At 46.7% G+C, this 20,623-nt stretch overlaps 4 protein-coding genes and 1 non-coding gene across 9 annotated transcripts; 1 reads left to right on the top strand and 4 right to left on the bottom strand.

Annotated features, from left to right (window-relative positions):
• Positions 1–123: 123 nt before the first annotated feature.
• Positions 124–10,286, bottom strand: tsga10 (testis specific, 10). 4 transcript variants are annotated; one of them, XM_018750181.2, is made up of 19 exons: positions 10,256–10,286; positions 7,713–7,774; positions 7,315–7,413; positions 6,896–6,997; positions 6,614–6,769; positions 6,311–6,490; positions 5,927–6,004; positions 5,639–5,790; positions 5,318–5,433; positions 4,885–5,039; positions 3,128–3,183; positions 2,838–3,024; positions 2,519–2,629; positions 2,163–2,348; positions 1,724–1,891; positions 1,433–1,635; positions 1,046–1,150; positions 574–735; positions 124–456 (listed from the first exon to the last, which is right to left on the bottom strand). In XM_018750181.2, the coding sequence occupies exons 4-19, from the start codon at positions 6,974–6,976 to the stop codon at positions 426–428; spliced, it is 2,127 nt and encodes a 708-aa protein (XP_018605697.2). In that variant the 5' UTR covers positions 6,977–6,997; positions 7,315–7,413; positions 7,713–7,774; positions 10,256–10,286; the 3' UTR covers positions 124–425. The 4 variants fall into 4 exon arrangements, with proteins under 4 accessions (XP_018605697.2, XP_018605696.2, XP_018605695.2 ...); XM_018750180.2 differs by lacking the exon at positions 10,256–10,286 and adding an exon at positions 8,196–8,254; XM_018750179.2 differs by lacking the exon at positions 10,256–10,286 and adding an exon at positions 8,056–8,100.
• lipt1 (lipoyltransferase 1) lies at positions 9,285–10,806 on the top strand. Its single transcript, XM_018750183.2, has one exon. The coding sequence runs from the start codon at positions 9,339–9,341 to the stop codon at positions 10,479–10,481; it is 1,143 nt and encodes a 380-aa protein (XP_018605699.2). The 5' UTR covers positions 9,285–9,338; the 3' UTR covers positions 10,482–10,806.
• Positions 10,807–10,848: 42 nt separating this feature from the next.
• Positions 10,849–13,476, bottom strand: mitd1 (MIT, microtubule interacting and transport, domain containing 1). 2 transcript variants are annotated; one of them, XM_018749971.2, is made up of 7 exons: positions 13,030–13,476; positions 12,424–12,525; positions 12,158–12,294; positions 11,901–11,987; positions 11,548–11,663; positions 11,328–11,388; positions 10,849–11,204 (listed from the first exon to the last, which is right to left on the bottom strand). In XM_018749971.2, exons 1-7 carry the CDS (start codon positions 13,172–13,174, stop codon positions 11,109–11,111), a joined length of 744 nt encoding a protein of 247 aa, XP_018605487.1. In that variant the 5' UTR covers positions 13,175–13,476; the 3' UTR covers positions 10,849–11,108. The 2 variants fall into 2 exon arrangements, with proteins under 2 accessions (XP_018605487.1, XP_018605488.1); XM_018749972.2 differs by lacking the exon at positions 11,901–11,987.
• A 676-nt stretch (positions 13,477–14,152) lies between these two features.
• txndc9 (thioredoxin domain containing 9) lies at positions 14,153–19,071 on the bottom strand. Its single transcript, XM_018749914.1, is given in 6 exon segments — positions 14,153–14,246; positions 14,427–14,552; positions 14,554–14,679; positions 14,767–14,812; positions 14,815–14,888; positions 18,887–19,071. Coding segments are annotated over 6 exon segments (651 nt in total).
• An 872-nt stretch (positions 19,072–19,943) lies between these two features.
• On the bottom strand, positions 19,944–20,015 carry trnaw-cca (transfer RNA tryptophan (anticodon CCA)). The gene has a single exon. It is a non-coding gene; the product is annotated as a tRNA-Trp (tRNA).
• Positions 20,016–20,623: the final 608 nt, after the last annotated feature.

Genomic DNA, 20,623 nt, shown 5'->3' with positions numbered 1-20,623 from the left:
CTAGCAAACAACCCTTTGTTAGTTTTCTGTACAATTTTAGCTGTAGTGCAACAAGACAATGAGAAAGATAATGTGACTCAGACATTTTTTGATTACTTTTAATTGAATAAAAAGTGTTGCTAATACAAAAATATAAATCAGAATGCCAAAAACACACTTTGGGGGAAACTAAATGATTGTAGTCATTAAACATACTTACTGTACCACAGCAGTCCTGTAGATTTTCATAAAGATAAAGGGGTATACATAGGCAAATACTGTAAAACCACATTTACATTGTTATCATGTGCTTGAACAAACAATCAGTGATCTACCGCTATGAGAGTCTACATTCAGAGAGTCCTCTGAGAATTTATGAAGTTTTGATGAGGAAGGCTGACATTATCCCACTGGAGATGGTAGTAGTCCAGCGCCTTCTACTGGGTTCAGTCATACGGGTCCCTGAGTATTACGCTCCTGTTGGAGAAAATCGCACACACATCAAACAAAAATAAATGAATAACGTTCATGAACAAGACTTTTTAATGACAGGTAGGTTTTTTTAGCCCCAGGTGCTGGAGAGATCGACCTGACCTCTCCAGGGAGCGTTCGGGCAGCAGGTGGCCAGAAGGGCCGTGGTAAGTGTGTTCGGGAGACCAAGAGGTGCGCGGGCTGTGCGAGCGGTGTGCCAGGGGGGAAGAAGGCCGCAGAGCGGTAGACAGGCCCTGCCGACGCAGCTCCTGGACCGCCCGCTCCCTGCCAATGATAATGCTTATTGAAACGAGCGGACAGAGGACAAGTTTTGCAAAGCAGTGGGAATAACATGTCAATTACATTGACCACCAAAGTTACGCTGAGCTGGGGGAAGAAATTTGGGTCATAGAGAGGCGTAGCATTCAAAGGTTTTATAACTCTCTCCTACCAATCCAACTGCTTCAACACTGAGCATGACGACAAATTGAGTTCAATGGGTTCTCCTGGAACAAAGGCCAAAACATGGAGGAACATTCACAGTGCACAGATTGGGAAGTCACACAAATGAGAAAGTATGGAATGGCAGCCTTGCCTCTCAAAACGCTCCGTGGAGAGCTGCCTCTTGGTCATCTCCAGGTCAGCCTCCAGCTGCGCGGACCGTGTCCTGATCTGGGCCACCTCCCTGCTCTGAGAGCTCCTGGATGGGGTGCAAGGCGTGGGTCGGGAGAGAGTACTGTCTGAAAGAAGTCACTGCCATTTCATCAATAGCTAGCATGCCTGTACCTTTTTTGTACAGTGAAGAGAACATCGGTAGAAGCATACTGAAGGAACGTAAGGTTGCGGGATCATTTCCCAGGGGGGGATTGGAGTACTGTTGTACTCTTGAGAAATTGTATGCTATATCTGTTGTTCTTCATACAAATATAGTGGAAGAGAAACCTGTGGCAAAGACCTAGGTAGTGAGAGGTGGGCCACTCACACAATGTTTTCTGCTGTGCTTAGCTTGTCCCTCAATAGCTGTAGCTCAGTCTGCCTCTCCTGAGAGTTGAGGAGCTGCTGGTGCTCCTTCTCGCGCAAGGACATCAGCATGGCCTCCAGGTCTCGCAGCGATAACCGCTCAGTGACCAGCTGTTTCCGCAGCAGCTCCACCTCCGAGCGGCAGGAGTCCAGCTCTTGTAACACCTGTCAAGGCAAGACTGATGAAAAAGCTGCAGACAAGTACAACAACAACGGCAAGAAAGACACACACACACAAAGGTAGTTTCCACACCAACTCCTTGCTGTCATCCAGCTTGATGCACAACTGACGGGTCTTCTCCAGCTCACTCTGAGCAGCAGTGCGCTCTGACTGGGCCTGCCGTAGTTCCTCCTCAGCCTGAAGCAAACTGCGGTTCAGCTGTGACACCTGGCTATTGGCACTTCGCTCTGCCGACAGAGCCTGCAATTGAGGTTCACGTGAACTTGTAAACACTTCAAGTCTACTTATTCTACAACTGATGCTTCCCAACACCCACTCAATATCACACTGGTAAGAAAATCCTATTTTCACCAAAATTTGAGGCAATCTGAAACACCTTGAACGTTATACGCCATGGCAGGATCTCCACATCAATGAACACAATCACCACGAGGTCATTTCATTAACACATGTGCAACCACATGCAGCAAAACAATGGAAAAATAATGGCCATTGTAATGACATTACTAACCTCCTGCAGGCTGGCCTCTAAGCCCTCCACCTTATCCTTGAGCTTCTGCCTCTCAGTCTCGGAGGTGAGCAGCTCAAGCCGCATCTCACTGGCAACTCCCTCTGCCTGCCGAGCCTGTTCCTCCCAGCTCTCTGCCTGAATGGACATCCGGCGCCGGCTCTCCTGCAGCTCCCGGCACTCCCGTTCCTGAGCCCACATTTGCGTGAGTTACGAAGGTGTGCTACTCTTTTAAAAATTTCACAAACATAAATAAGATATGCAAACATGAGGCAAAAGGTGTTTCAAATATTTATGTCTGAAAGGGTAATTATTTGTCAAACTTTTTCGCTCCTGAAAATGAAGACATCCTGTTTTACCTTGGATGCCAGAAGGTCCTCCATTCTGGAAATGTCAGCAACGTAGTCCTGGATCTTCCGTTTGAGGTCCATTGCCTCCAAGATGGAGTTGTCAGCCTCACGCTTCAAAGCCTAGAGAGACTCCAGTTAATCTATTAGTCAGACACCTCAGTCGGAACCAGAGAAAGAAGGCATGAAAAACTGACATGTGTTGGGTGAACTTTTGTGAAGGTCAGCATCTCCAACTGCCACAAATGGCTACCAGTTCAATACCCATTTGCAGCTGTTGCAATTAACCCGTTTGTACAGCCATACAAACAAAGTGTAACACCGGACTAACTCCTGTCTGGGTTGCCACCTGGCTTTCAAGCCGGGATTTTTCCAGGTCAGCTTGGAGTTGGGTGTTCTCCCGCAGAGCTGCCTCCTTTGCCTTCACTGCAGCGGTCAGCTCTTTGCACACTTCATTCAGCCTCATCTGTGTGGCATCTAACTCATGCTCCCGTTCGCTCAGCATCCCCTGTATACTCCTGGGACAGAGAGCAGCATTGAGGTCATCGATTCACAGATCAGGAATAAAATGCTGTCCTCTTGCCACCAGCATGTGCTGTATTCAGAGTGATTAGGTCTCACCTTACTGACTTCTCCAGCTCCTCCACAGAGACCTGTAGACTTCTCATAGTTTTCTCCTGAGAAAAATATAGCAGAATTTATCTCCCTGTACATCACATGTGGTCTATGTGTAAGTATATGTAAAAAGAAATATGTATACACATTCCATTATATTCAGTTATGCATCCAAATACAACTATATATAACATTAATAAAGTTCTGAGGAAAAACAGCCCTCTGGAATTTTCTGAATTTCTGTATGAAAAGCTCCTGAAATGTTATCTGATGATTGTTTAAGTCATAGTAATACAGGCGATCTTATTTAAAAATACACTCATTTTACATGACCATATCATCACCAAAGAAATGATATGAACAATCAAAGTCATTGATGGAAAAAGTATGTGAACCACTAGGATAATGACATCTTGAAAAGAGAATATTTGGAGTCAGATATTCCAGTGAAGTCAGGTGTGGGTTTCACCTAGGCTGCTTTATAAAAAACCAATACAATTTACCTACCTACTCTTCAAAACAGAATCCTGATAAAGTAAAATATGGCCTTATCAAAAGAGATTTCAGAGAAGCTCAGAGGACAGATTGTTGAAGCTCGTAAGACTGGAAAGGGTTAAAAAATTATTTCTGAAGACGCAGGCTTCCATCAGTCCATAGTCAGGCAGACAGGAAGAAAAATCACCATTGTTGCTACTATCCCTAGTAGTGCAAAACCCATAAAGACTAGCGCAAGGCACACCATACAATCCTCAAAAAAAGCACCAAAAAGCCCTGGGGTGACAACTCAGGATCTACAGGCATTTCTCGCGCTTGACAACCTCTGTGTTCATAAGTCTACCATAAGATAAGCTCTGAACGAGAGTGGTATTCATGGGAGGTTTTCACGTAGAAAACCCCTGCCTTCAAAAAAGAAATTACTGTGTGTCTTGTTTGGTAAAGACACCCTAAATGTTCAACGGTACCACTAAAACAATGTTCTGCATCCATTGGTGGCAGGAGTATAATGCTGTGGGGCTGCTTTGCTGCATCGGACCTGAATGGCTTGCAATCACTGAAGGACCAAAAAAATACAGTGTCATATCAGGAAGCTCTACACCATCTGTATGTGACCTAAAATTCAAAAGGAGTTGGGTCATGTGACAATGATTCAAAACAGAGAAGTAATCAACAGAGTGGCTTAAAAAGAAATGCTGTATTTCAGAGTCCTGGTCTCAGGCTTATTAAAATGCTTTTCTGTGACCTGAATCAGGCCACTGATCCAAGAAATCCCAAAAATATACAAATTGAACTGTTTTGTGTAGAGAAATGACTAAAATACTTCCTAACTGCTGCACAAGTCTGATCATCAGTTAAATAAAGCATCTGATTGAAGCTTTTCCCAGTAAAAGAGGTTCTACCAGTTATTAAATACAAAGATTCACATACATCTTCCAATGACCTTGACTGTTCATTTATTCAATAAAGAGATGGCAATGTAAAATGCTGTGTATGTTATTTGTTAAACGATATTTATTATGATTTAGATGAAGATCAGATCACATTTTAGGAAACATTCAAACAGAAACCCAAATAATGTTGAGAAGCTCACAAACGTTTTCTCGCAACTGTATAATTTGAAGATGTCAGACAGATCCTGTATTGGGCCCATCGAGAAGCGGTTTTAATGAACAGTTGAGTAGACAATCTGCCCCACTAAAGTATGAGGCATCGCAGGGCATAATGGCCTTGCGTCTGCATAAAAGGTTGAGAAGAGCACAATCCACCTTGTTCTCTAGCTGCTCATTGGCTGTGGTGAGCAGGGTATTCTTGACCTCCAGCTGCTCCTGCAGAGTGTCTCTACGCTGGTCCAGCTCACCGAGTGTGATTTGCAGAGTACTGACCTCCTCCCTGAGGCCTGTGAGCATCTGCTTTAATGACTCTAAACACACAAACCCACAAATGTCAATGAGCTGGTAGAAAATGAGTCTGACATACTGGTGTTGTGACCCAGACTCCTGCAGAAGAAGGTGGAACTTACTGAATTCCACAACAGACATGTGACATCCTGCTGCCATAGAGTTAGTGATAGTCAAAGAAAGCATCTGTCTCTCTGACTGAAACAGACACACAAATTCCCAAACAAACCACAGCTCCACTACGGCAGTGAATCTAATACACAGCGAAGAACAAGCTGGGCCATGTATTAATGATCCTAACCGTTCTTCTTATCCATCTGCTTGTTTCTCTCCTGGGTGCTCTGCAGCTCAGCGATCTTGGAGGTGAGCTTGCGCTGGCTCTCACTCAGAGCATTCTCCACCTGGCTGTTGGACAACCTGTGGACAACAGCAGAGGAGAAGAACAGAACAATCAGACAGCATGCTGCATATCACACCAAAAATTCATTACGTGAGACCAGTTTCCGAAACATTTTATAGAACTCATATTCAAACCTGTTCTTAAAAGTATGGGGAACAATTTTTTCCCATGCTAGCAAACAGCTTTTCCAATCTGTAATAAATGTCAGTGTCACCATCTTGCCTCAGTATGCTACACTCTGTCTTGGCCTTGCTCAGCTCTTCCTCAGTGACAGCCATCTTGGAGCTCCAATTGTGAACCTCCTCCTCCAGCCTTGTAACAGCCTCCTTCATCCAGGTCTGCCTGCTCTTCTGCTCACCACGTTCCTGCTCTAGCTATGGAACATGTCCAGACCCATATGAATCATTGCAGCTGAGAGGGATCTGATTATCGACATGCCTATAAAACTGACCACAGCCCTCTTTGATGCATGTCCACTGGCAATCTGCCCCAACACAGGGCGAGTCTCACTGTGAGAATGGTGGTCTGCAGGTCCTCCACTCTCTGCTCCAGGTGTGCTCGATTGCTAATGGCTGTCTCCTGAGATATCTGCGAAGGAAGCACAGAGAACCATCACACTCAGAGAATGGCTTGCAGCATGCAATGAAAACACATCGCCCTCTTCACCTGGGAATTTGAAGTCTATGAATTTGCTCATTAGAAGCCTTCCCCAGAGATGCTCAGACAAGATACCTTCCATGATCTCACACAATTTACGTACTTGGAAAATGTTCCATCTGAGTCGCAAAAACACACGTTTCAATGTCAGATTGTAAAGCTTAGCTATACTATCTACACCATACCGAGGTATCTTATTACTAGATTATGATGTGGTCTGAGGGAAGGACTATCTACCTTCAGCTGCTCCCTTAGGCTGTCCCTTTCTGTGGTCATGCGCCTTAGGTCAGCCTCTAATTTGTCCCGTTCTGCCTCCAAACGCTTCAAGATGGTCTGGACTGTCATGTTGATCTTCGGTGAGCGTGGCAGTTTTGATTTCATCATCTCCCGGCGGAGCTGTACAATTTCCTCCTGGGCCTGGGGGGATGATGCGAAGAGGAAGTGACCGGGATGTGGATTTGGCCTACTGAGGGTGATGGTCATAGTGATCATGTTACAGGTGGAAGAGCTCATTTCAATGCCTCTATTTCGGGTGCTCACTTGTTGATACTGCATACTGATCTTGTCCCTTTCAGTACTAAGGACTTTGATGTTGGCCTGGACCTCCGACAGGTGTCGCTCATACCTGTCCAGCATGGCCTGCATCTCATCCCTCTCCCTTAGGATTCGCATTAGCTCTGAGTTATAGCTGCCCCCCTGTATGCCAACAGGAAACACAAAGTTGGAGAAAGGCATATCACCAGGGTTGGTCCATAGTTTATGGTACACAGTAACTTACAGCTGTGAAAAACAGGAGAAGTAGTAAAGATGTACCAGCTTTACCTTGACCGGGGGTGCCCTAGCAGGGCTGCGGCCAGTGGAGGGTGCCCTGGTGGGGCTACAGGAGCGCCGGGTCCTCTGCATTCTTCACAGCCTCTGAACAGTCTGTCCGAGAGTACGGTCAAAAACACCGTACCAAGTGCTTCCGGAGCCTGATTACGCTGCATTAATGTGTGCTTTCTTCAGGAGTTTTATTTCTCTTAGATACATACCTCAATTTCCGATTATTGCAGTAATATTAGCTGCCCATACCACAACGCTCTTACCCAAATACATAGCAGCGTGTAGCTTCTCCAGCGTAGTCTAAACAAATCTATAGCTTTCTTTACATGCTACTGCTGGCAAAACTGCAGCTGATGGTCAAACGAAAAGGTTGCAAAACCAAAGGAACACACCTGTCTGGTTACAGTTTTTCTACTCACCCCTTTCAGGATGCAGCTATTGTTGTTTGCCTTGAAGATCTTGGTTCTGCTCAGCAGCGGAGCACGTCTGACTCAGTGGGTGTTCCAAGTTGGTCCAAGCTGTCATACAGGTGAGAAGAGAGAGCAATGGGGGCCTTGTCTCTTGATGTAACACTACCAGTGACCCCCATGGAAGACTTATTCTAATGTGAATGACAGTTTCACTTCAACTGTTTAGTTTCTATTGGCGAAAGAATCAGTCTTATTTATGAATTTTCTGTCTTTTTTTTATTAAGGATTTAAAACGCAGGCACAAATGCAAAAAGTAGACAAATTAGACACTACACAATAGTTTTGTTTTTAAAAAAATTTCAGCTAGGCTGTGGTGTCCTTAAGAAAGGCAATGATGCTCTGCTCACTCGTAACTGCAGATCTTCTGGAGGTTTGGACTGGATCCTTCGATTTAAGATGCATCAGTTAACTACCCCCAATGCAGAGGAAAACGAAGGGGCAAGAAAAGGTGTAGGGGGTTAGTGCTCCTGCACCTGATGCATCAGTCACCCTGACAGTCCCCAAGGGCGCAGAAACCTCGAGAGACCTACTGGACAAGTTACACACACACACACACACACACACACACACACACACACACACACAGACATGCACTATATGACAGGACAAAAAGAAGCAGGAAATGTAATGGTTTAACATTCCGATTCAGAAAGGATTCACCCGGCTTTTGATCATATGGTGCAAACTTACCCGTGTGTTCTATTCTACTCATCATGTGTCCGAGGTCCCAAAAGAAATGTTTGTTTACAGAGGGTTTTTTTTTTTTTTAAATGGGATTTTGTATGTCACTAACCGCCAACACCTCAGCCACAATTCGTACATACACTTACTTTAAGGAGTGTGTGATTTATCACATGCCTCCACCTCGCTGTGTTCAGGCGCCCCTGCCTGCCAAACACTGCACGTCGGCATAGCAACCAACCCCCTTTCCTCCACTGCATTCACCCCCCACGCTGTCAAGTCAAACACAACAGATCATTTTCTTTGCTCAGAGCAGTTCAGTTATGGTTATGCTCACACACAGGTCACAGCCTCTGTGCCGTACAGCCATACAGAGAGAGAGAGCTCTGCAGAACTGCCCTGGCACTACTACTACTAGTAGTACATCTGAGCTCTAATTCATTTGTAAGTAAGTGTCACAAAACTCAACGACAGCTGGCTTTTCCGATGTAAAGAACCTGAATTTACATCTGGATTATTAACGCAAAAAAGCAAACAGCACACCTAGCAATGGCAAAACCGTGTCACTTCACACCGCTAAATGTGACAGCGCGCTGAACAGATTTCCTCCTGGGGATTTAACGTATTGGCCAATCGCGTTTTCGAATCATCGCAAGAAAACATGACGTCACCAAATCCCGTCTAGGATTAAAGCCAATCAGATGCGAGATTCTTCTCTCTCTCTCTTGCGACCGTTGCCTTGGATATATACATTTGTAGTAGAATGTGACATTTACTGATAGCTTTAAGTTGAACCGAGGAGCCCAAAAAGCCGCGAAGTCTGTATTCCTCCCTGGGAGACCTCTCGTGGCACTTATGATGCACAATAAGATCATTAAAATAACCTGTTGTATGAATGAATGAAATCGCTTTAGATAAATTTTAGACGAATTAAACAGTGAATAAATAACATTGTCCAAGTGTATTTTGTGCGAAGAACAAAGGCCCAAATAAATAGGGACCATATTGTCCCTACGATACTTCGGCTATGTAACCCTAATTGGACAGCGTGAGTGCGGTAAACACGGGAGTATTTTTAGTTTCAAAAGCCGCATAACTGGGTCCTTTGAATGTAAGCAAGTGGAAGGCAGTATAAGCAAATTGAAGTTCGGCCGCCAGGCGCCGGGTGGCGCCACAAACACACTTTTCCGAAGAGAACGAGCTCTTTGACACCGGAAGTGGAAAACAGTCAGCGTTTCTCCTTCTCCGAAAGTTCTCATTCATTGGACCGCATTGGCGGACTTTATTGTACGATGCTATTGAGGACTTGCGGGCCCTTGTGTGTAAAAACTCGGACGTGTTTACAGTTAGTCCGAGCGCAGAGTACTTTCTCAGCGTTCTTGGCGGAGCACTGTAGACCTGGAGTAGTTCTCAAGTCCGCCTCCTGCGACATTTTCCAGAATCTGGCCTTCGAGGACTGGATCCACGCCCACGTGGATGTAGAGAAGCGGAGCATCCTCTTCATGTGTAGGAACAGGCCGGCCGTCGTCATCGGCAGGCACCAGAACCCGTGGCAGGAGTGCAACGTACCGCTGGCGAGGGAGCGCGGCATCCCGGTGGCGAGGCGACGCAGCGGCGGCGGCACCGTCTTCCACGACCTGGGCAACGTTAACCTGACCTTCTTCAGCTCCAGGAAGCGCTACGACCGGCAGCGCAACCTGCGCATCGTGACGAGGGCGCTCCGCCAGCTCAGCCCGAACCTGGACGTGCACGCCACCGAGCGCTTCGACATCCTGCTTAACAAGCAGTTTAAAATTTCCGGCACGGCCGCCAAGCTGGGCAGGACAGGCGCGTACCACCACTGCACGCTGCTGTGCTCGGCCGACCGCGCGCTCCTCTCCGCCACGCTCCGGAGCGCATGCGCGGCGGGCATCAGGAGCAACGCCACCCCCAGCGTGGCCGCTCCCGTGAGAAACCTGCGGGACGAGGACCCCACTCTGAACTGCGATGCTGTGATGGAAGCGGTGGCCTCCCAGTATTACGCTGACTTTGGGCTGAGCGCACCCGCGGTCGTGGTGGACCCCACGGATGAACTCTCTCATCCGGGCATCCGCAGAATCACGCAGGAACTGCAGGCGTGGGACTGGGTCTTCGGAAAGACCCCCGCGTTCTCTCTCGATACCTCCTTTGAGGTTCAATGTGAGGCATGTGACACAAAGGTGAACCTCACCGTGGGCGTCAAGAGCGGTGCTATAGAGACGTGCAGCATTGAGAGCCCTCAGGACTGGCTGCCACCAGCCATGTGTCGAGAGCTGAGCGGACTCATGGTGGGCAGCAGGTTCCGTCCCTCCGACATGGCAGTGATCTTCACAGCCTTCCTCAGGGCGAATCCCCAGAGTCATGAATTGGAAAACAAAATGCATATTTTGTGTGAAAAAGTAGTTGCTCTTATGTGAAGTACAGGAATTGCACATACTGATGAACTTAAGAATTTTATTAATGTGTCTATACGTTATCCTCTGATATACAGAAACTTGAGGATAAATGTATGAAAATTTAAAATGGTTAATCCTCCAGTTTTGAAAATGTTTTTCAGCAAGGAATTAAACCACCTTGTATTGTGTCAACAGGCCAAGTGCAGTTAAATTCTCTAGTTTACAATAATTAAAACAAGCTAAAGGCACTTGAAGAGGGGTGTGGTGCCGCAGTGGGTTTAACCGGGTCCTGCTCTCCAGTGGGCCTGGGGTTCGAGTCCTGCTTGGGGCACCTTGCGACGGACTGGCGTTCCGTCCTGGGTGTGTCCCCTCCCCCTCCAGCCTTGCGCCCTGTTTTGCTGGGTTGAACTCCGGCTCCCCGCAATCCCGCTTGGGACAAGCGGTTTCAAACAAAGCGTGTGGGTGTAAAAGCACTTGGTTTTTAGTGTGCAAGGCAGAAAATCAATTAATAGCTTATCCAGCAAAGGTATCCAGATAAGTGTATTTAAGAACTTTGGTAGCAGGACCGTTTCCTCCCAGTGTTCTTTCCATCTTGTGTCTGAGGAGTCCAGCACGTAACTGAAGGCAGCAGGTTTAGCTTGCGGGGAGCTAAGATGTCTTTGTGTGTTTTGTGTGGAAAACGTCCACTGTTGTCTCTTGACACTGTCTTAGATCATAGTCACAATATCCAACAGCAAAACGGCTCTGTGGATCAAACAAAACAAAATTCTCACTTACAGGAAATGATCACTTAGTAAAATTTAAGGATTAAAATTTGGGATTAACCTAAAGTTCCTCTAAAAAGGTAAATTATTTCTGAAGTCTTGCCTTTGGTTTTTTATAATAGTCCAGACCTCTTCCAATCTTGACAATCCAGCCATTATCGAACCTAGAGAAATGATCACAAAGTTTAAAAAAAAAAAAAAAAAAAAAAACAGTGCACATTTATGGTGAAAGTAAATTGAAGTCATCAAAACACAGATGTATTCAAGTTGTATACACAAGTTTAAAGTGACAAAATAACAGGCAAAGAAATCTAGGTACAAACCTGATTTCTCTGTCATGAATGGTGGAGGAGAACTGAATGTCTAATGTCACCCCATGGGTCTGCAGGGACTGCTTTATTTCAGTTAGTGCACTGGTCTGCTGAGACAAGTTCCCTTCCTACAAACAATTGGTGAAACATGAGGACATAAGGAAGATATGACTTGTACAAATTATTTGAAAACTGGAAAAATAACTCACTGTCAAATAACAGTACACTTTGAAAGAATAATTGCTCAAAATAGAATAATGGCAGGAAGATATGGGAATACAGTTACGAGGAGCTGTGAAAGAGCAGGATTCCTCCTATATACTATATCATTGTGGATACAGTAGTATAGGTTAAAGAACACTTACATCATCTGAAGAGGTCAGCAGATGGATAGTCTTTACTTTACAGGGAGCCTTGAGAAGCATTTCACAAAAGCGTAGGAAATTATACAGCTGGGAATGAAAGACAGGCACATACCGAAATGACATGTAATACTGCATAAAATGGTCCTATAGTCATAGTACTTTACATGTCACTGATGTAATGATGTCATGTAGTATATAATACAAGTCTACACAACAATCATTTCTTAAACATATCTTCCTGCCAGAAGGGCTGTTACCTGATGGGTGTGCCTGATGTAGGGGTCCTCCACCCACACTTCTGTCAGCACTTCACTGATGTAAGGCTTGAAAAGTGTTTCATAGCTGAATCCTGTAGCATTCTCTGCAATTTTAATCTGTTCGTGATATTTTCCCTCTTGTGCAAGGAAAAAAAAGAAAAACAAAGAATCTCCATTTAGAAACATTTTTACATTGACAATAACATATACGTTATGGAAAGCATTCTATAAGCAATTTTGAACGTTTGCATATATGACGCGATTACCTCCTTTCTCTCGGACCAGGTGCGATTTAATCTGTTCTGCGCGCTCCATGTAGCCCTTGATCTTCTCCCGATAGTGTGCCTTCTTCGACTCATCCTTGAGCACTGCGGGCAGTCATCACTATTGACAGGCTCGCTTACCACCAGCGCATCCTGTCCTCACAAAGAGCCGTGCACCACCTAAACCGAGGCCTCATGTGTAACAGTGTGTCAGACTGGAACAGGGAGCATCGCTCGGTCATCAGGGGAGCCCAAGCACCTGAACAGACTCATAGGAAAGTGGGCTCCATCACAGGACTGACCACGGATCTCCCAGGAGGCGGTGGCAAAACTGGAGGCCATCGCGACCGATTCTGCCCATCCCCTTCAGAGAAAACTGTGCCGGAGTGCTTTCAGCCACCAGCTCATTCCATCACAGCATTAGGATTAGCGCTACTGTGGGGGATCTTTCCTACCAGCTGACCCCAGGAAATACAATCAATCAATGTCTCTTCCTCCTGACACCCTTCCCCCAGACCACAACTCCAGTCACGAGTCTTTGCTGTGTTTGCGGAGTATGCAACTGTATATTAATGAAGTACTTTACCTCCATCCATCCATCATACACACCTTTCATAACATCGAGCAGCAACTGGATGCCCTCCTGGTAGCACACGATGGCCTCCTGGAAGCGGGAGCTGTTGTCCAGCTCCACCGCTCTCTTCAGGACGGACACCGCCGACGCCTCCATCCCAGGCACGTTGTTGTGACTCATACCTTTTTATTTTCCTTCCTTACAGGTCAATACCGCGCAAGTTACCCCGAATAGAATTTAACTATCTATTCAATACAATATAGTCTGGGTTTAGTCTACGTTTCTGTCTGCTCTGCAAACACGAGCCGCCGTTTCACCAATTTTCAAAAAAGTGTTACCGACCCCGGAACACATGGAAGTCTTTCGGGATATACATATAGTGTGACATTTACATATAATGAAATTTTCCCCTGAGTTACACAAAATTCTTGCTTCTATACATTTTAGTACAGAAGGAGCCACTTCCGCATTGGACGCTTGTGTTGCACTGTAATAATTCCGGGAGGGAACGTTGGAGCCGCATAAATAGGACCGCTTGACTGACACGTTAACGTTTTTGATTTAGCTGAGCTTTTCGTCGCAGCAGCTCACATTTACCCATTTATACCGCTGGGTATTTTTTTCCAACAGTATCAGTTCAGGGTTAAATCTTGATCAGACGTGAGATTCAAATTTGGAAAATTTCTTTGCTGAATTTGGTTTTAATACTGTAGTTGTAATTACTGATTTTGTATTTTGCTTAATGAAGGAATAAAGTACAAGTTTCACTCTAATTCTGAAAATGATAGATAATTATTGTAATTACACATAGGAACATAGAAAGAAAGAAAAAAACAGAGAAGAGGTGGTTCCTGAAATATGAATCACTTGGCACTTGTTGCTCAGGCCTACAGGCAGTAAGTTACCATTCAAAAGTCACCATTTCAGCCTTGCATGAGTCCAACAAAAAGGAGTTCATTTACTTGCGCCTATGCAAATAGGTGAAAAAAAAAAAAATTTGAAGCCTTCATTTTACTGTATATAACACTGTCCATTCGTAAAGTAAATTAAATGTCACGTCCAAATTAGCCTCAGTCACATGTACTCTGTTTTGAACTGTTTAAAGAATTCCTAAGAGGAAACGAGCAGTCTTACATATTCTACAAAACTTCATTGGTGTCAGAATTGGAATTGTAACCTTTTCCTCTCAGTCTTCTTGTTGAACTTTGACCTTGATTTCTGTCCAATAGGAGAAGGTTCCAGCAGGCTGCCACTAATGGGAATAAAATGATAGCATTAAATGTACATTAAAAACACTGAATAGATGGTATACTGCATTTTTTCTGGAATTCTTCACTTTAAGCAATTTATCCTTAACTTTAAGCAATTAAAGTTTGAACAAACTGGTCAACTTCTGTAATTCATGGCATTTGCTATAGAGCTTTTGATTTACCTGAAGTTAATTACATCTCAGGAGCCTAGTCTCCATTCCAACATCTAAGTTCTGAACTTGTTTGTGTTTCCCAGGTCAGTAAAGCTCACAACATAGTCTTTGGTCTTCCCATTCTTCACCAATGCCAGTCAGAATAACCTCGATGCGCAGCTGGTCTGTTATAAAAGGTGCCTTTTCCACAGTGAGCTTAATGAACTTTGTCTCCAGGTGCTTCTTGGCAAGAACAGAGAGGTGCTTAACTAAAATTTTACACCTTTGTGTACAGAGAATTATGAAGAAAATAATGAATCATGGTCTTCCAGAGCATAAAAGCATGATTTATGGCATGGTGAGCACTTACCTGAATGCTGAGTCCCTGTATAAATAGCAAACCACATTTTTGCTCATTTAACCTCAGAAAAAAGTAAGTCTCTCTCACTGGGAGTCTCCTTGTATTCCCCATGTCCCTCAGACAGCCATTCCAGAGTGCCAGAGCAACCATCAGATTATATTGTGGTACTTCTTATCCATCCATCCATCTTCCTCCGCTTATCCGGGGCCGGGTCGCGGGGGCAGCAGTCCGAGCAGAGTACTCCAGACCTCCCTCTCCCCGCACACCTCCTCCAGTTCCTCTGGGGGAACCCCAAGGCGTTCCCAGGCCAGCCGGGAGACATAGTCTCTCCAACGTGTCCTGGGTCTGCCCCGAGGCCTTCTCCCAGTGGGACAAGCCCGGAGCACCTCCCCAGGGAGGCGTCCAGGAGGCATCCGGAACAGATGCCCGAGCCACCTCAACTGGCTCCTCTCGATGCGGAGGAGCAGCGGCTCTACTCCGAGCTCCTCCCGGGTGACTGAGCTCCTCACCCTATCCCTAAGGGTGCGCCCAGCCACTCTGCGGAGGAAACTCATTTCTGCCGCTTGTATCCGTGATCTCATTCTTTCGGTCATGATCCAGAGTTCATGACCATAGGTGAGGGTAGGAACGTAGATCGACCGGTAAATTGAGAGCTTCGCCTTACGACTCAGCTCCCTCTTCACCACAACAGACCGGTACAATGACCGCATTACTGCGGACGCCGCACCGATCCGTCTGTCAACCTGCTGCTCCATTTTTCCCTCACTCGTGAACAAGACCCCGAGATACTTAAACTCCTCCACTTGAGGGAGCAACTCCCCCCTAACCCGGAGGGGGCAATCCACCTTTTTCCGACTGAGAACCATGGCCTCGGATTTGGAGGTGCTGATTCTCATCCCCGCCGCTTCGCACTCGGCTGCAAACCTCCCCAGTGCACGCTGCAAGTCTTGACTTGATGAAGCCAACAGGACCACATCGTCCGCAAAAAGCAGAGACGAGATCTCGCGGCCACCAAAACAGACACCCTCCGTTCCCTGACTGCGCCTAGAAATTCTGTCCATAAAAATAATGAACAGAATCGGTGACAAAGGGCAGCCCTGGCGGAGTCCAACATGCACCGGGAACAGGTCTGACTTACTGCCGGCAATGCGAACCAAGCTCCTGCTCCGGTCATACAGGGAACGAACAGCCCGTAGCAACGAGCCCCGAACCCCATAATCCCGAAGCACCCCCCACAGGATGCCACGAGGGACACGGTCGAATGCCTTCTCCAGGTCCACAAAACACATATGGACTGGTTGGGCAAACTCCCACGAACCCTCCAACACCCTAGTGAGGGTATAGAGCTGGTCCAGTGTTCCACGGCCAGGGCGAAAACCGCATTGCTCCTCCTGAATCCGAGGTTCAACTATCGGTCGGATTCTCCTTTCCAGTACCCTGGCATAGACTTTCCCAGGGAGGCTAAGGAGTGTGATCCCCCTGTAGTTGGAACACAATCTCCGGTCCCCCTTCTTAAAAAGAGGGACCACCACCCCGGTCTGCCAGTCCAGAGGCACCGTTCCCGAACTCCACGCGATGCTGCAGAGGCGTGTCAGCCAAGACAGCCCCACAACATCCAGAGACTTGAGAAACTCGGGGCGGATCTCATCCACCCCCGGAGCCTTGCCACCGAGGAGTTTTTTGACTACCTCAGCAACTTCAGCCAGGGTAATGGACGAGTCCCCCTCCGAGTCCCCAGCCTCAGCTTCCTCTACGGAAGGCGTGTCGGAGGGATTGAGGAGATCCTCAAAGTACTCCTTCCACCGCCCGAGAACATCCTCAGCTGAGGTCAGCAGCGCACCACTTCCACTGTAAACAGTGTTCGTGGAACACCGCTTCCCCCCTCTGAGTCACCGGACGGTTTGCCAGAATCTTTTTGAGGCCGACCGAAAGTCTTCCTCCATGGCCTCACCGAACTCCTCCCAAGCCCGAGTTTTTGCCGCGGCGACTGCCAGAGCCGCGCTCCGTTTGGCCCGTCGGTACCTGTCAGCTGCTTCAGGAGTCCCATGAGCCAGCCAGGCCCGATAGAACTCCTTCTTCAGCTTGACGGCATCCCTTACTTCCGGTGTCCACCACCGTGTTCGGGGATTGCCGCCGCGACAGGCACCGGAGACCTTATGGCCGCAGCTCCGAACCGCCGCACCGACAATGGAGGAGCGGAACATAGTCCATTCAGACTCAATGTCCCCCACCTCCCTCGGGACCTGGTTGAAACTCTGTCGGAGGTGGGAGTTGAAGACCTCTCTGACAGGGGCCTCCGCCAAACGTTCCCAACAGACCCTCACTATATGTTTGGGCCTGCCAGGTCTGTCCAGCTTTTTCCCCCGCCATCGAATCCAACTCACCACCAGGTGGTGATCAGTTGACAGCTCAGCCCCTCTCTTCACCCGAGTGTCCAAGACATATGGCCGAAGGTCAGAAGAAACGACTACAAAGTCGATCATCGACCTCCGACCTAGGGTGTCCTGGTGCCAAGTGCACTGGTGGACACCCTTATGCATGAACATGGTGTTCGTTATGGATAAACCGCGACTAGCACAGAAATCCAATAACAACTCACCGCTCGGGTTCAGATCAGGGAGGCCGTTCCTCCCAATCACGCCCCTCCAGGTATCACTGTCGCTGCCCACGTGGGCGTTAAAGTCCCCCAGTAGAACGACAGAGTCCCCAGTGGGAGCGCTTTCCAGCACGCCCCCCAGGGACTCTAAAAAGGCCGGGTACTCTACACTGCCGCTAGGCGCATAAGCACAAACGACAGTGAGAGACCGTTCCCTGACCCGAAGGCGTAGGGAGATGACCCTCTCATTCACCGGGGTAGACTCCAACACATGGCGGCTGAACTGGGGGGCTATTAATAAGCCCACACCAGCCCGCCGCCTCTCACCTTGGGCAACGCCAGAATAGTGGAGAGTCCACCCTCGATCGAGTAGAGTGGTTCCAGAACCCAAGCTGTGAGTGGAAGTGAGCCCGACTATATCTAGACGGTATCTCTCAACTTCCCGCACCAGCTCAGGCTCCTTCCCCGCCAGTGAGGTGACATTCCAAGTCCCAAAATCCAGAGTTGGCGCCCAAGGTTTGGGTCGGCCGGGCACTCGGCCCCGACCGCCGCCCAAATCACAACGCACCGGCCCCTTACTGTTTCTCCGGCAGGTGGTGAGCCCACCGAAGAGCGGCTCCACGTTGTGGCTTCGGGCTGAGCCCGGCCAGGCCCCGTGGGCATAGACCTGGCCACCAGGCGCTCGCATGCGAGCCCCCCCCCCAGGCCTGGCTCCAGGGTGGGGCCCCGGTGACCCCATACCGGGCGGGGTAAACGGACGCCTTGATTTTTTCGTCATAAGGGGTTTTTGAACCGCACTTTGTCTCGTCTGTCATCCAGGACCTGTCTGCCATGGGAGACCCTACCAGGGGCATGTAGCCCCAGACAACATAGCTCCTGGACTCATTCAGGCACTCAAACCCCTCCACCACGATAAGGTGGCGGTTCACGGAGGAGGTTCACTTCTTATCCTTATCTAAATAAAATCAGATGATATCAGGATAAACACTACAACTTTGTAATGAACATAAATAAAAAAATAAAGAACATAAAATCAGCAATCATCGATATTCTGATAAAGTTTTATGCAGCTACTCGTGTGATGAACATAGGTGCATATGGTGGAAAGAAAAAAACTACTTAAGAATCACATGTCTGCAACTATGTCTCTTTCTCCTAATGTGATGCACAAATTATATTTCCTCTAAGATGTACATCCCTTTGGAGAAAAGCGTCTGCTAAATGAATAAATGTAAATAAAACCAATGAGAAGTACATATTGAAATCACATTGAGAGAAACAATTAAGGAAGTGTCCATTCTACGTATACAGCCAGAAATGATAAATATCATAATATACGTGCCACTGATGGCACACTACAGCATGTAGTTCCTACCCCAAGTTCAACTTTAAGTCGTTTTTATTGTCATTCCTCTATATAGCTTGTATACAGTGGAACAAAATGTCGTTTCTCTGGAGACCATGGTGCAACTCGAAGTGGTCGCTGCGTGCTACCGTGCCGCCATCTGTATAATTATATATAATTATTATACTTGCATTTGTTTTTGAGATTTCTTGAAAGCCTCCAGCCTCCTCTCCTTCAGCTTCTCCAGTTCATCCTCATCAACCCTGTACAATTTCTCTAGCTCTTTGTCCAGCTGTTCTTCAACCAGCCAAACGGACTGCAGCACCTGCTGCTCCAGCACCTTGGCTACTATGTCAGTAGTTTGACTTGCCATTACCTCTGCCTAAAATCACCAACTGCACTTAAGAGAGGTAGCGGGAAATGTCACCTTAAAAATCTGAAGGTCCTGTGTTCGAATCCCTTTCCTGGCGTAGTGGTTACTTTGAAACAGTAACAACATTCTTCCGTATTAATGGGTTGTAAATTTCATTTAACACCAAGTTGTCTTGGCTAAAGCCATCAGGTAAATAAATATTACTACTAATTAAGTGACTTCCTAAAGTAATGCTGGAATTATTTTTTTTAACATTGGTGATTTAAGATCCTGGTTATAGCCTACAAATGCATCAATAGAACTGCTCCCAGCTATTTACAAGACTTGAGATCATTTGCTACAACCCAACCAGACTGCTATGCTCTTCCACATCTGCTTGCTTCGTGATCCCACACACAAAAGGTAAGGCATGAAGGTTCTCGGTTCTTGTTCCGTTGTGGTGGAACAACCTCCCCGTCTCCCTCAGAACTGCTGAATCTCTGTCCACATCTTTCTTTTCACATTGAGCTGACACTTTTTTGCCAAAGCAACTTAGAATGTAAGGATACAATTAATTATTTACCCATTTACACAACTGGGTAATTTTATTTAGTGGAGCAGTTTAGGGTAAGGACCTTCCTCAAAGTACTGCAGCCAGGGGCAAGAACTAAACCTGCCACGTTAAGATTCAAAGACAAAGCTCTAACCACATACTACCCGCTGTCAATCAATCAATCAAGCTTTATTGTCACATCATCGTCAACATAACATGTAGAGAAGAGTGAAAATCTTTAGTCCTCTAAACTGACGTTCCAGTCACGGTGTGGCTGAGAGCAGCGACTTCCGGTTTACGGAAAACACTTGACTGAACCCAGGGGAATATTTACGGAAATTGACCTCGACGTGATTTGAACACGCAACCTTCTGATCTGGAGTCAGACGCGCTACCGTTGCGCCACGAGGTCTTATAGTAGACTCATGCACTGACTAACTTTAAGATCTTCCCCCGATAAAATTTTACGCAGCTACTCCTGTAATGTAACGGAAATGTTTATGTATCTCAAAAAAAAAAAAAAATTACAAGGAGGAGGTGATCGGGAATTGTGGATCATAATGCAGCTACTCGTGTGATGAACATTGTTATTGTAACCAAGCGTTCTTCTCGGGTTCGCCGAGACCGTTAGGGCTTCAGAAAATAACAAACGCTACCCGTCCGGGTTGGTTTCCAACACCTTCGAAATCTTTATTGGATGCCACACGTGTATAACTTATAAGAAAACTTGCTGATGCACTTCAGTGCGCATGTACAGAGGCATCAGTGATGCACTCCAGTGCGCATGTACAGAGTCCAGCCTATAGCAAACCCCGAGGGGAGAAAAGACTCATCATACACACATATGGATCACTAGTAAACAGTCTCCTAGTGTCACCACATCCAAAATTAAATGTTTTACTATGGTGGACGGTCATGGTATGATCCCTGAATCATGCATGCATGGTACTGTGCTCGTGATAGAATTCTTCTAATGTAACGCTAAGTTCACATCGTCTCCACTAGACCAAGCTGCACAAT

The sequence above is a fragment of the Scleropages formosus genome, chromosome 1, assembly GCF_900964775.1.
Source record: "Scleropages formosus chromosome 1, fSclFor1.1, whole genome shotgun sequence".
NCBI classification, from domain to species: Eukaryota; Metazoa; Chordata; class Actinopteri; order Osteoglossiformes; family Osteoglossidae; genus Scleropages; species Scleropages formosus.
This window is presented reverse-complemented; position numbering and strand designations above follow the sequence as displayed.